The sequence below is a fragment of the Neopsephotus bourkii genome, unplaced genomic scaffold (genome assembly GCF_033783945.1).
Source record: "Neopsephotus bourkii isolate Nb327-2 ecotype Australia unplaced genomic scaffold, CSIRO-AGI_Nbou_v1 NB_1827, whole genome shotgun sequence".
Lineage (NCBI taxonomy): Eukaryota > Metazoa > Chordata > Aves > Psittaciformes > Psittacidae > Neopsephotus > Neopsephotus bourkii.
Window position 1 is genome coordinate 424,328 of NW_026902300.1, and position 15,632 is coordinate 439,959.

At 44.9% G+C, this 15,632-nt stretch overlaps 2 protein-coding genes across 2 annotated transcripts in view; both read left to right on the forward strand.

Annotated features, from left to right (window-relative positions):
• LARP7 (La ribonucleoprotein 7, transcriptional regulator) overlaps positions 1-15,632 on the forward strand; it is a 104,210-nt gene that overhangs the window by 5,683 nt on the left and 82,895 nt on the right. The gene's annotated exons all lie outside the window — the stretch shown is intronic.
• Positions 964-15,632, forward strand: part of ALPK1 (alpha kinase 1) — a 33,976-nt gene continuing 19,307 nt past the window's right edge. Inside the window, 2 exon segments of the mRNA XM_061343894.1 lie at positions 964-1,994; positions 6,551-6,705. Of these exon segments, the coding sequence (XP_061199878.1) occupies positions 1,874-1,994; positions 6,551-6,705 (276 nt within the window). The 5' untranslated portion in view covers positions 964-1,873.

A 15,632-nucleotide genomic window follows, 5' to 3' on the forward strand; every position in this document is an offset into this window, starting at 1 on the left:
TTGAGATATTCTATGAGTCTGTTCTGTGACTAATTCTTACTAGAGGGTGGTGTGTACCCTTCAGATCATGGAGACTAGAGTCGGCTTTTGCAGCTGGTTGAAGACTGCATTTGTATGATTGAACATTTAACACTGTTAGTCCTGCCTCAGTTTTTATCCATGTTTCTCCTAGCTGATCTTTTGCTGGTCCACACCACTCTCCAGTTGGTCTTAACGTACTTGTGCTCCTGCCCTCAGCCTCCTTTTATGTCTATTTTTTAAATGTCTCCTTTCTCTGACATTTGTCTACAGAATCAGTCACAGCCCCACTGACTGGCTCCTGCCTTCAGGCCCTTTGCTGATGAATCCCATCTTTTGCCCTGCTCCACCTGCCCTTCTACAGCAGGCTTTCTGATCCTGTCTGCTTTCGCATGAGTGAATCTCTTTTTCTGGCAGCTTTTCAATCTGGCAGCTTGCTCTTACTTGGTGCCCTTGATAACACAGGCTAACTGCCACCACCTCCAGGAGTCAGCCAACACAGAGCTGCACCAGAAAGTTAGGAAAAGAAACAGTCTGGAAATTTAGTTGCTAAAATGTAAGTCGTTTCAAGTCAGCAGATCAAACTCTGGCTCTGTGTATGTGTGTTCTTTTGCACTCCCCTTCCTCCTTCATAGCTGTATTGTTTCCCCAGTTTTAGAAGTGTTTTCACAGAGGTTCTTTCTAACTACATTGCTTCGAACTGCGGAGCCATTATTCTAAGTGAAACCGCCACCAAATTGATGAAAAAAAACAACCCCCAAAGTATTTATTTCATGCTTAATTATTGAAAGCTGCTTGGCTGTTTTGGCAGATGCTCAGCCAGATAACTGGGATGGGGGTTTGGCACTGCTGTTGGCTATGTCATAGAATCATATAACGGTTTAGTTTGGAAAGGACCTTAAGATCATCCATTTCCAACCCCCCTGCCATGGGCAGGGGCACCTCATACTAGACCATTTCACCAAGGCTCTGTCCAACCTGGCCTTGAACACTGCCAGGGATGGAGCATTTACCACTTCTTTGGGCAACCTGTTTCAGTGCCTAACCACCCTCACAGTAAAGAATTTATCCCTTTTATGTAACCTGAAGCATCTAAAACTTAATGTCCTAAGCACTTGAAGGACTTCCAGTGGAAAAGTTTTAGCAGGCTAGACATCTTGGTGAATGTTGGAGAGCCAGCCATGGGTAGGAGCAGTCCAAGCAGACACTGGCAGGTTTGGAAAGGCTCCTGAGAGCTGCGTGGACTGTGGGAGACCCAGACAAGATGGTCAAAAGCCCTTTGTGTGGTAGAACACCGTGTTATGTGGCAGGAGTGGGGCTAGTGTGAGAGGAGGTACAAAAGCAATGTGCTCCCATGTCCCAGAGTAAAAGAGACATCCCCCTGTCTGCTAAACACGCAGCATCCTCCCCGAGCTTAGAGCTCTGCCATTCAATCCTGACTGTGTGCAACAGCCTGAGCCTCCCAAGTACAAAGGGCTTTGGTGCAGCCTGATTGGTTGCTTCCCTGCTTGGGGCTTCACAGCTCCAAGACTGGAGAACTTGTCCTTTCTCCCTGGCACCTTGGAGATGTTTGCCTCTTACAGTTTGTCACCAAGACCTGCTGTAATTTCACACACTCCTTTAATAAAGTCCTCTGAGGCTGTCATGTATTTTCATGTATTTCCCCTATTGTTTCTCCCTGCTTGAGCCTTTCAGATAATTGATACTTTAGTTAATAATTTTTCCCTTCCTTTGTTTGCCAGGTACCTCAGCCTTGAAGGGATCCTTTTCATTTAGAATCTGTGTCTTCTCTTGAGTAGTTGATCACTGTGCCACCCGCGGACACCCAGTTCACAGCCCAGTGAGATCAGTCTTCATGAATAATCAAAATGGTGCGGCCATGTTGCTGCAGGAGTGCAAGCGAGCTCTGGACATGCTCCTGTCAGCACAGGCTGACACAAGCAAGGAAGATGAGAGGGAATACCAGCAGTGCCAAGGTGAGGTCCCCAGGAGAGGCAGCAGCACCATGGCAGCAGTCACACATCCTCAGCCCTGCCCTAGTTTTCTTCTCCTGGCAGATGAGTGTCAAGAGATGCCTGGACTTCGAGGCTATGAATGGGATGTGGGCTACAAGCAGGCAGGGAAAGAAGTCCACTTTGTTGCAGTGAATTGCTGTCAGTTCTAATTTTAGGCTTCAGTAAACATGAGGCTGTAAGGAACAGTTTATTTTGGTTAGAACAATGCCCAAAAGTTTGCTGATGCACATAAATTTTAGTTATTAAAAAAAAAAAAAGAAAAGAAAGGAAAAAAATGAAAGGATGAAACTTCTGAATAAGGGCACGTTTCCTCTCCTTTCATATGGCCTTTTCTGTTTGTCAGCTTCTCCTAATATATCAAAGAGCTTATTGCTTGAATCTTTATCTTGTAAAATCTGTGTGACCTCTATAAGTGGTGTCCAAGGAAAAAAGAAGCTTGCAATATTCTTCTTGAAGGAAAATCCAAGCTGGCTAATGGCCGGGTAAAATAACCAGAAAAGGAAGCAAGTGCTATAATAGAAGGGTTCTTCATTTGTTTTAATGCTGTCAATACCTGCTGGAAGCCAGCATTTTTTTATTTTTTTTGTATTGTCAGGGTGCTTTGAGAGTGGTTTGTAAAAAGAAATTTATTATTTCTTAATCCAGTGGAAATCCTGACCATGAAAGGATGTATTACACTCAGGTTGGTATTCTCTAGGTTCAGACTTTCAGAGGGCTACATAACTTCATTGCCATAGCTTCTTTACTGTTCATATAAAAGCCACGTTTGAATTGCTGAACTTGTTTGAATTACACCTATCAGTACAGGGTAGGGAGGTTTCTGTCACATGGGGTGGGGGGCACAAAGGCATTAGCAAAAAAACCCACCAAAAAAAAATCTATTGATGTGTAGGTTTTCCTTTGCATGACACATCTGCAGCACTGTCCATTTTCCAGTTCAGTGTTAATAATGTTTAGTTTTGTTGTGCATGAGTAACTCGGCCATAACATTAATTTGATCTTTAAAACCCTTTGTGTGTCTTGGAACACAGAGCCGTTGGGAATATGTTTTTCTGTCTGGCCTTGTTCTTGCTGGGAGGTCAGCTGCCTTTTTCTGAAGCACCTAAGTCTGTTTTCGATGGAGGGTGGCAGGGTGGCTTGTGGGTTTCTGTTATGGATACTGGAAGATTTTTCTCTTCTCCTTTTTGTTTTCAACAAAGGGTACTTTGTTTCCTCATCATGAATTCTTTAAGTTTCATTGTGGCTCCTTAGAATAGGCTCTTGAGCTCCTAATCAGCTAGCACTTTTTTCCCCTCATTCTTCTCCCTCCTTTTCTTCTACTAATTACCACGAAGTATAAGAAATAATCAGTTTAGTTCCAGATAAGGTAAATCAGCACCCTTATAATAACTCAATTAGACATGGTCCTTCAGGTAACCTGCTTCAGGAAATGGGCAATCAGGGCCTGAAGTGTTGCTTGGGCTTTTCCAAGGACCATGTTCCTATCAGCTGAAAGAAAAATACCCAGCTGTGGGGTGGTGACATCGACATCAATAACTGCTGGGGCTGTCTGCCTGGAGAAGGCTTCAGAGGGAGCCCTCCCAGCCCAGAGGTGAGGGGTTTCTTGGCCCCCCTCTCCCCCTTTGTTTACTTTGGCTTTCTCCTTCTTTGACAGGAGGAACTGAAAGCCAAATACATAAAAATGGGAGGCAGAAGGAAGAGGAGGAGCACATCCTTACCTTCCTTTGGCTGAGGGGCAGGAAGGGATTTTAGGAGGGTCTGGATAGCTTTTCTCTTTCTTTTTAGGCTACAAATCAGTCCAGTCTACTTCTGCACCAGCACAATGTTCATTAATAAATTTATTGCTAATGAATGAATTTATATTGCCTGCGATGAGAACAGCTATTGGTTACAAGAGTGAACTCTTGTCCTGGAAGTTGGATTTTAGCCATTCACACAAGGTCCCCACTGGTTGGTGTGGTAGTGGGTGCTGTTGTGATACACCATCGTTCTATTGTCATGGACACACTGATCGTGCTTGTTTCCATGGGGTGACAACTAGACCTCACAGCAAGGCTGGAAGCAGTATCCTGCTGGGCATGTCAAACGCATGTCGAACCCCAAAGATGACTGAAGGCTTCTGGGTTGCCAAATCCTCATGAAAATGTTACCCTGGTTTCCTTTTCTAACCAGCTTGGCTGTAGTGACTGCTGAGGATGCCCCTTTAAAGTTTGATATTAAGGAATTTGGCCAGATTCTTTGCTCTTTAGTGCATCAGGTAGGAGGGGGATTAAGGTTTGACTAACATGGAAAGGAACAAGAGGACAGCATTAATACCTTTATGCGTTAGAGAGCATACCAACATCCATGTTATCTCACTGATTATTTTCATAGCTGCTGACACTATTATTTTTGCCTGATTTACTGTTATTCAAGTAAGTGTGAGTTCATGTGGAAAAGACAGAAGAAAGTAGAGAAGAAGGCTTTCAGTATAAGCATCTCTTTCTGTAGATTGATCCCTTGCCAGAATGTCAGTCCTATGGGATCAAGTGGGTAAACGTGTTTGTTGGGACTGCCTGAAGGCCCCCCATCTTCCTTTGGGAAAGATTTGGGATAAACCGCTCTGTCCATCATTTTGTGATTGTTGTGATGAGATGGGTACTCTGCTTCTGCGCTGATCTTGCAGCGAGAGGTGTGAGGGTGGGCACGACCTCTCCCCTCTAGATCTGCTACTTGGCCACCTTGACACAATGTGGAGGGCTGAGCCCCTGCAGGCACTGCTTCAGAAGGGCAGGGAAATGTGGTTGCATGTGAAGCTGGGATCTGTAATGGGAAGCATGTCCAGAGCTGCTGCAACAACTGAGGAAATGTAGGTTGGAAAAAGTGACACCTTTCTAAAGGTGGCTTTCTGGAAAAAGGGCCCTAAATATGCGATTTCCCACTTTTTCTTAGGAAAATCATACCAATGAATGCACTGTAATATGAGGGTGAAATAGAGTTTTCATGTAGTTCATTTTCTACAGTCCTCCACAAACAGTTGATTGAAAAATACATAGGGATATATTTATTCCATTGCCTCATTAAAGCAATGATGGTCTCTGAGCAGGTTTTTCCCTGGGGATTAATGGCTACAAGGGGCTAGATCTGCAGCTGATGATCACCATTAGCCCCATCTGGTCAATAATCCTTCTTAATCCACTTTTATTAGCCAGAGAGTCTGGCCAGCCAAGTGGTTAGCACAACACAGCACACTCAGGCTGCAGGTTGACCCCTCTTTCAAGGGAAATTTAAATGTAGGCTGCAGCTGAAAGGAGGGGACAAGTCCAAGCCCAGGTCCCTACCTGTGTGCTCCTACTAACATTTACATCCTTAGTTGGGTCAGATTGGAGATCTAGAGCTGATGGCTATGCAGGAGGTGAAGGGAGGGAGCAAGGCATATGAGTGAAACTTCACTTTGCCTTGTGAGCTCTGGCACATCACAGGACAGACATTCATGGGAGCTGGGAGCACTTTGCCTTCATCCAAAATCTCCCATAATCTGTCTTTTGATTCCTTTGTGCTTGGCCTTTCCAGCTGGGAGGGAAGCTGTGCTTTGGGTAGGGTTTGGTTTTGACCAAGGGCTCTTTCTCCTCTTAAATTCTTTTTAATTTCTGTGGCAAACTGCAAAAGAAAGGCAGAAGCTCAGGCCAGCTCCTCAGCTAGCAAGTGAATTACTTGTCTAAGAAGATGCATTAGCTTCAAACAGGGAATCTCATAGCAAGGCTTCAGCTTTGGAATCACCATCCCTGAAAGTGTTCACAAACCATGCACGAGTCCCTCAGTGAGATGGGTTAGTAGTGGCCTTGGCAGTGCTGGGGTAACGGTTTGGACTTGATGTTCTTAAACATCTTTTCCAACCTGGTTGATTCAATGATTCTAAGGACTCAGACTGCTCTGTTAATAGAGTGGTCCCCAGGCATATGGCTTAAACCCTTTCATCTTGCTTTAGCAGGGAGTTTTCTTGTGCTGAGGGAAAATGTGTCAAGTAGCCTATAGCTATGGCTTTGAGAGGAGATTGAGTAACTCTGGCCAACAACTTTTTCTTTGGCTGATAGTAAAAAAATTAGCAGGTAAATAATTATTCTCAGGAATATCTGCTTGTTTTTCATTACATGCCTTTAGATCTTTTATTTATTGCCTTATACAGCCCAGTTTTATCTCCCAGTTCTGACTCTGCCACTGTCACCAGCAAGCCTTGAGCAAGGGTATTCCGTGCCCATTTGGTCTGCCAGGAGTCCTGTCACACAAGGAACGCATATGGGAACAGGTTGCTTTCTGTCCCTCTGGGAGTAGCTCTTCACACCCAGCCAGCCACCAAAGGAGGCTTGACTTCTTCCTAAAAGCCTTTTTAATAGCTGATGGCTCCCATTTACCTGGAGGGCAGAGCAGCCAAGGGAAACTAATAGGCAGCTCCCCTTCCCTCCACCTGAGGTTGGTGACAAGACCTAAGAGAGAAGGAACAGGAGGGGAGGGGAAGAATGTTTTCCACAGGATTTCAGCTTTACTTTCCGAGGACTTGAGAACCCTTCTGGAAGAAGCAAGGGAAATGAAGTGGCCCTTTGTACCAGAGAAATGGCAATACAAACAAGACCTCTGCCCAGAAGACAAAACAAACCTGCAAGATCTGATCGGTGTGAGGCTCCCTGATTTGCTGGTATGAAGATAAGCACATCTGTTGTGTAAAACGTCCTGCTGAGGTTCTTGAGGGTACACAGAGCCCTCATAGATAATATCACCTCTGGGTTCAAGGGCTTGGTTTTATGCACAGTGGCAGCAGCAGGTGAGGAACTGCTTGGCAAGCAGAGGTGAACGAGGCTGTGTTGAGATGGGCTGTTCACAAAGGCCATAGAGCCAAAATAGAAGTGTGACTTCTATTTAGTTTTGTCCTCAGACAAGAGAGGTACCCAGAAGCTACATATAGTTTCCTTCTTTTTTTTTTTTTTTTGTTTTTAATTAAAGTTGCTAATCATAGAATCAACTGGGTTGGAAAAGACCTTTAAGATCATCAAGTCCAACCATTACCCCAGCACTGCCAAGACCGCCACTAGATGTTGTCACTGAGGGCCTCATTTACATACTTTGCGAACACTAGAACACTGTGAAGCAACATGTGTGAATCAGGGTGTCCTCCTCCTTGTGAGTCAGCTCATCTCCTTGTCGCCACTGCATCTTCCAAGGGAAGAAAGGTCCTGTCCTTTCTGCCACTGCAACCAAGCTGAGGTTGTGCGATCAGCGAGTTCTCTGCCCCAGGGTTTGGCATCTGGTCTGTTGGCTGCATGGACGGCTGTGCAACGCCAAATGAGGCTGTTGATTTGAGGTCTTGCTGGTACCTCTGCTGGTTCCCACTCTAGGGAAGATAAAATGGATTTGAGTGATAAAAGGTTTGAGTGTGTCCAGGTGTTTGGCTAAAGCTGTGCAAGAAGTAGTGCCTAGATAATGTGAAAGACACAGCAGAGCAGAGGCCACTGGCTCTGCCTTGTGTAGAAGCGAACACAGGGGCATATAGGGATTGTCCGTGCATTGAGCACCTTGCAGAACAGCAACCTCATTCATTGAAACATGCAGTGGTGACTTTATGCTCTATTTCTGCTCACTTTCATGCTTATCCCATGCTAGTTTGGCACTTGCTTTTTCTGTTCCTCTGATTTGACAGGGCAGTTCTATTTCTGTTTCCACTAAGGTCATGTTTACCTCTTCCCTGAGGAACTGCCATTATTATAAAACTAAAATGCCAGGTGTTCATATACAGTTTTTAAAAAACCTCAGAGTCTGAAAAGAATGCTGTGCCTTGTTTAATTCAGCACTGCTAGGGGGCAATGAGGATTACTCCCTTTAGTAGAACTTGCACAATTCATCTAGTAGGACTTGCACAATTCATCACTTTTTTTTTTTTTCCAAGAAAATTACTTGACAGGACTCCTTTGAGAGCCAAAGCTGCCCAAAATGTAGGAAGGAAAGGGAAGAATGTAATGTGGCTTATCCTGTGAGTAAAAGGATACTTGACTGGGTAAGGAGCTGCAGGTGCTTGGGGATCCCATCCTGCAAGGTGATGGGTTTGAACTTAAAGATTAGAAAGCAGCAAGAAATGTGGATCGTTTCTTGCTTTTTTGATTTTAATAGAATCACAGGCTGGTTTGGGTTGGAAGGAACCTTAAAGCTAATCCAGTTCCAACCCCCTGCCATAGGCAGGGACACCTTTCACTACAGCAGGTTGCTCCAAGTCCTGTCCAGCCTGGTCATGAACACTGCCAAGGATGGGGCAGCCACAGTTTCTCTGGGCAACCTGTGCCAGGGCTTCACCAACCTCACAGGGAAGAACTTCTTCCTAAGGTCTCATCTCAATCTCCCTTCTGTCAGGTTAAAACCATTCCCTCTTGTCCTGCCAATACCTGCCCTTCTTAAAAGTCCCTCTCCAGCTTTCTTGTCATCCCCTTTAGGACTCCCTTTTCAATGGTAAATGTAGTACCTAGGCTAATGAGTATCCCTTTGACAGGACAGACATAAAGATGAAGTCTGTGAGGTTTTGGGGTTTTTTTTAACTTCTTGTGGTGCATAACTGAAGCCATGTCTCTTTCCTTGTGGGAAGGGCAGTGCAGCCTGAAAATCTGGGGTTTAGCACAAGGATCCCTTGCTGCAAAACTGCTGTTAACTCCAAGGCGGCCAAGAGATTTCACCTGCTTGAGAGAGAGCCCTTGCAAATATAAGGCCAGCAAATTTGAGGATGACAGTGACTCTGAGTAGCGCTGAGCAAGTTGAAGCTCAGAAAATCCAGGCAGAGGGTTGGGAAGTGTCAGCCCCAGCACTGCCTTGCCAGCATCCCATGTTGCAGGGATTCTGGGTTTGCTTGGGTAGGATGGAGAGTGGCTGCTTGTTGGGTATTTGTTTTCGTTTTCTCTTTGGTGTGTGTGGCCTTAGACATGGCAGAGGTTGACCTCCTTTACAACCCCTGTGTGGCTGTCTAACTTGGGAGCATTTGTCTGCTCTCTCCCAGGAAAACACCTGCAGTAAACTCCCTGAAAGACCTGGCTAGATGGGAGATTAATGTGGCTGTAATAGTGGAGCAGCGTTTGCAGCATTGTGCCATCTACCCAGGTAGATGGATCCAATTATTTATGATGATGATACCCATTATCAGGGGAAGTTTAGATTGGATATAAGGAAGAAGTTTTTTACTGTAAGGGTGGTGAGGCACTGTAATGGGTTGCCCAGGGAGGTTGTGAATGCCCCATCCCTGGCAGTGTTCAAGGCCAGGTTTGACAGAGCCTTGGGTGACATGGTTTAGTGTGAGGTGTTCCTGTCCATGGCAGGGGGGTTGGAAATAGATGATCTTAAGGTCCTTTTCAACCCTAACTATTTTATGATTCTATGGTTCTATTATTTATTGCTGAACCATCTGTGGATAACTGCAGCTGCCCTTGTTAAACAAAGCATATCATGGGGTGGTAGACTATAGGGACCTAGAATCCTACTGCATGCTCGTTTCAGACTATACACTGACACCCCCTGAAATCCATGGGTTACCGTTGTCTCCAGTGTTTCATCCTGAGGTTGAAAATACTTTGTAGATGTTTGTCGTTTTTTAAACCCAGCCAGACAGCTCGTTCACTCACTCCCCCCCTTTTTTGCCCTCCCTCTGCTCCCAGAGAGATGGGAAGGAGAATCAAAAGAATGCAACTCCCACAGGTTGAGATAAGAACAGTTTAGTAACTAAGGTATAACACAAATCACTACTGCTACCACCAATAACAATAATAACAATAAAGGAAATAATAAGGGAAGAGAATACAACACCTCACCACCCTCCGACCGATAACTTGCCCTCCCAGGCCACCCAAGCACCAACTGATACCTAGCCCAACCCCGCAGTCCTAGCCCTTCTGGGTAACCCTCAGTTACATCCTGCACATTACGTGCTGTGGTATGGAATACTTCTTTGGTCAGTTTGGGTCAAGTGTCCTGTCTCTGCTTCCTCCCGGCTTCCCCTCCTCCCTGGCAGAGCATGAGACTCACAAAGTCCTTGATCAGAGTAAACATGACTTAGCAACAACTAAAAACATTGGTGTTATCAGCACCATACCCAGGCCAAAAGTCAAAACATAGCGCTGTACCAGCTACTAAGGAGGAGAAAAATGACTGCTACTGCTAAACCGAGGACAGTGTTGTGCTACCTTTCCCCGTGTGCTTTGAAGTATTATTTCATCTTTATCAGTAATTTATATTCCAGTGCCATTGTACCATGGGAAAAAGGGAAAACCTTTTTTTTTTTCATTTAATTGTAGATAGACTGACATTTTGACCTGTATTATTAGCATAAGTCAGGAAAAGGGATTTTTTTTCATCCCCCCCTCCCCTTTTTTTATTTTAATAAAATTTCAAGGCAGAGGAAAGGCTGCTTCAGTTCTCTGAATAAAGAGCTGGGGGACAGGGGAGGGAAATGAGGCTGAAGAGAAGTTATTACAGTGTGATGAGGAAAGATAAAAGTGTGAGCAACATTTTTCTTCTTTGGCATGAGCCCCAGAAGGACATTTTAATTACCTGGAGGAAAAATAATGTCTTTGTTGATTTATTGTTCAGAAAAAAAACCTTTAAAAATTTCCACCTCTGTTTATTTTATTTTGCCATGCTTCCTATAAGCTCTTAAACCGTAATTCATTGCATTTAAAAAGTGCTTTGAGATCCATGAGTGAAAGGCAATTCATTACCATAACACGCTGGTGGTGTTCCACGGAGGCAGAGCTGGCTACCCACCTTCACCATGAGCATTTTTTACTCTGGGAGTAGGCTGAAAAGCTCCATAAGACCAGCACAGTGGGTAAGTGGATTAGGCTTTGCCTTCAAGGGTTTGCCTTAGTGTTGCACTTTAAAAAGTGGGATACCCATTGGACACATCACCTGCACCTACAGCCTTTTCCAGTGCTCTTCTTCCCTTTTGCTGTGGGATGTGCTTTGCTCCTGCACGCTGGAGCAGCAGGAAAACATGGCAAAACCAGTGGAGGGGGCAGGATAATGGCAAGCCAGGCTTTCTTCATCACTGTCTCAGTGCAGCCTGGGTTCACTGAGTTCATTGCTGCCAGAGCAGGGCTCAGGGCACATTTTGGCAATGTAGGCACACTTTCCTGAGGGTTTTGCCCCTCCCTCTCCATGAAATGGAGAATGAAATGACTGAAACTCCTAGGGATTTTAAGCCAACAGATTTACTGTAATCCTTGAGGTAAACCAGCACTTCTGGTTTTACAAAATGTTTGCCTCTTATAGAAGGTGTTTTGGGGGTGTGTGTTATGTGTTGGGTTTTTTCCCTTTTTCCTGCCAGAGATTCACCAACCAATACAAAGCCCACACACACACTTCAACAAACTCAGTGTACTGTTTTCCATGTTTTCCTAGCAGGTTTTAAGAGATTCTCCCTGTCAGCAAATCAAGCCTATCCTGCAGCCTCCAGCTCCACCTGAACACCTTTTCATGGGAATCTGCACTTGAAAGGTGACACCAACATCTGTATACAAAGCAAAAACTGGAGAGCACTGGGATTTTTGTTTTCAGCAAATCAAAGCAAAATCAGAATTGTAACAGCATCCTTGCTGACAAAGTAGAAATTTTTCTCTCTAAATACCATGTGCACTGTGGGGTTCTGACTGGGGCTGCAGATTCAAAAAGGAGGCTGCCAGCAGTTACCCTTTCTGCAGATCTTCTCTATCCCAAGGATTAGACGGAGCCTTAACACTCAGTGACCAGCCAATAGAGGGCAACATGCCCATGTACACATGCTTTGATCCCACAAACCCTGTGGTGGGTTTCTCTGGGGGACAACTCTACGCACACAAGTAGTTCTCTTGTGGAAGGATTCATGCTACATTAATATTTTCTCTTTTTTTTTCTTTGTGAGATGAGAGCTTGTTTGCAAACCCATTGTAATGATGTGAGATTTTACTTCTTTTTTATCATAAGTATCAATAGTTCCTGCATCCAGGCATTCAGCCATGGAGCAGTATCTGCTGGGATAGGTACTGATGGGTTGCCATTATGGAAGCCATTCTGAGAGACATGCCCTAACTACCCTTAGGGGTGTATGTGGCACATAAGTTCGGTGAGCTTTTGAAAAGAACTAAAGTGGGGGCTGAGAATTTAGTTTTCTCCTTCTAACTGTTGGTGTGGTAACAGTAGAATTAAAGCCAAGATCCTCTAGCCATGGGATCTTGGTTGTTCAGGCTGGCCTTTTGCTACCTGCTTCATAAAAGCTCTTCTTGGATGATCCCAGTGAAACCAGAAAGTGATGTAAGGGAGAGCCATGGTTGTGGGTTGAATTCGGCCTGAGAGGAATCTATGGTATCTTAGGCTGCCCTACACTGCATAATCCCTGATGCTTTGAAAATTGTATGCGTCAGAAATCAGGTGCAGGGTGACTGCCCTGATGGTGCCAGTGTGCAGTGCTGCAAAGCACTCAGTCTTCCCCTGTCTACGTGGGAAAACTTCCTGTGAAGCACCAAATAAAAGCGGGAAGTTGGATCCTGGGTACCTGCCAGTTCACTTTACTCATGGGTAGGCTTGCCTCTTCTCAGATGCAGCTACTCGTGGAGTATTCCCTCTCTGGAAAGGACCATGAATGTTGTATTACTGAGATTCCTATGTTGTGTTTTCCTTCCAAATTAAACTATGGATTGATGGTTTGAGGACACATATTTAGGAAAGAGACTCTTGGATTTTTAGCTGCTCATAATGGTCTTGACAACACCTTCCTGCAGGGGTTCTGTCACTGGCATTCAGCTATTAAATTTCTCCTTCAACATAGTATTTTAATGTACCACAGAGAACTACCACAAGTAGTTTTAAGATAGTCTGGAGCTAGAGCACAGCAAGACAAATCAGGGCCACAAATGATCGTTGCTGCAATTTGAGGCAAGGACAGCAGCAGAACCCTGTGCTGCCTGCTGCTCTTCTCCCTCCTGAGACCACTCCAGTTCATCACACAGATGGTTCTCCCACTTGTTGCCATGAGTACGTGCACTCCCTTCATTATCCAGCACCAAAAGTTACATGACAAGAGCAGCTTGATCAGGGATGGTGCTATCTCAGCTTCATGCTGATGGGCTGTGGGAAGCTCTGTCCATTCTGCAAGGGACAGAGCTGATGGGACAGGACTGTATAGGCACTGCTCTGCTGGAGCCCTGCTTCCTGCAAACAGCAATGGCTCTCCACTAGGAAGCTGAGAGCAGTGTGTGGAACATCCCATAGCAGTTAAATGCAACTAGTGGCAAGAAAAATTGCAAAAAAAATTCAGGGGGCTCTTGAGAAAAGTGGGAATTATTCTCGCTCTGGTACTTTCTCAGTTGGCAAGGCAAGATGTAGTTGGTTGTAAAAAAATTCTGTGGTGGTTTGAACTGCTAATAATGGACCTAATGCTTCTCCCACTGAATAAATACCCAAGTCTCTGTTGCCTTCAGGATAAATAATGAGCTAATTAACAGCTTCAGCAGCTCAAGCTGTTAAATGGTTAATGTTAAATGTTAAAATGTTAAATGTTAATGCTCTGCAGAGAGCAAAGTGTTCAGGAGCTTCTTGTTCCTCACCCTTCAGCTATTTTACTTTACTGTCCCTTGTGTTTCAAGCGTGTCTGTCCGCACCTCATGGACATGCTTTCTTCTGCCCATCACAGAGGTGGTGGGAGGCTTAATTCCTTGTTATTTGTTGAGCTGGCTCTGATTGCCAGCTGAAAGGCAGAGATTGATAGAGCAGTCCCGTGCGGTGACATCAGCTTTGGTCTCTTGGAAAGACTGGCTTTGGTAACAGTGTGTGGGGTAGAAAGGGGTGAAAGCCTTCAGCCAAATCCATTGGTGTTGTGACTCTGTGTTTAATCTGACAGGGGACAACTGCAGGGGGAAAGAAAATGGGGCAATTTGTTAGGGTTCAGTGAAGTGCTAACTAGGAGCTGCTCTTGGGAGAGAACTAAAGCACCTGGATGTGCATGCCACTGCCATTCCTGTTTCATGCACAGAATTAGGAATTCTTTGAGGACTGCTCATGATTTTGTTTGCTGTGGTTTTTAAGGTTTTAAACCTCCACTGCAGTTACAAATGAAATAAAGACCGCAGCAGTCTGAGACAAATGGATATAAACAAAGACTGAAATCCAGAGTATCTGCAAAACTGTGGGCACACTCTGAAAATGAAATGATTCCTGCCCCTGCTTTCTAACCTCACCCTTACAGAAGTGTTTTTCGAAAGGGAACCCTCCAAAGCCCACGGGCTGAGGAGGTTGTGTGGTGAGTTCCTCCGGGATCTTCTCTTTATAAAGAGGGCAGAGAGAGTGGATTAAATCAATATTTCATTTATTTGGGCTTGTAATTCCTCTTACATCAACTGCCACATAAAGATTTTCCCCTATTTTCTTCCCCTCCTCCTCATCCTCATTTACTATGCACCAGTAATTTCCCTTTGACGCTTTCCTGCCAGTCCTAGTGCCAGATGGCCCTGGTTCTGAGCTTTTCCCCTCTCTTGGGAGCAGCCCCTATTGTCAATGAAAAGGAGGCATCGTGGCTTTGAACCCAAAGCTGGGACCCAAACTTCAGCCCTGGCATGAGGAGGAGCTAACCCACTAATGCAGGAAAACATGCAAACAGCACACCCTCCTGCTCATCGCCATTAAGGAAAGAAATAAACCCCCTTCACTAAAGGCTGTTTTGCATTTTCCCCAATGGTCCATGTATAGAAATCTGGTGCAAATATAATTCTCTCACCACCTAATTCCACTTCCCAGCCACGAGGTTCCCTTTGTGTCATAAACTCAATTAGACATACGCATTTCACATGGACACAGATGTGAAAACAAAGTGCGCGCGGACCTTGCTCTTTCTCTCTCTGTAGATACGTCACCACCCGTTAGCTTTAAAGTGATAAAGAAAGTGAGTAAATCTATTTAGGGCACTAGCCTGCCATGCAGAACAAAGTGCCCGGCTGTGCTGAGTGTCTGATTGTCTTGGGGTACGCTGTGACATTTTGGAAGTCCCCTTGGTTTCCCCACCCAGGGCTGGGTGATGGGGAGCTGCTCCCCCTGTTCCATTTCAGAGTCTTTGCCCAGTGGGTGCATGAGCGGTAGGTGCTAAGGAATTTTCCAACCGCAGGAGTTGACAGGAAATGAGTGGGTATTAATTTCTTGGTGTGCTGCTCAGGATAGGGGGAATGTCACTACAAATCTCGACACCAAACTGTATTTCTGTGTGCCACACAGCATGCAGCCCTGCCTTGTAAAAAAAAAAAATACAAATAGCCAAGTTTCTCTCCCTAGTTTGACTTTTCTACATTTTGTGTCCATTTGGGTTTGGAGAGGGACACAAGAGGTTTCAGCATTGAGCAGAGAGTTAAATTATGCAGCTGCAAGACTGCCGGGCCCTTCAGAACAGGATGCTTCGTTTAGATTTTCCACAATGCTATTGAAGTGCTTATTTTCCTCCTGAAGAGACACAAACAGATGCAAACTTCTGTAAACACTTTAGAAATGAATTCAGTGAGTTTGGCCTCTCAGCAGTGCTCAATAGCTGACAGAAAAATGTCTAATTAGTGCAAGTGGAAATAATAGGGCCACTTGGAT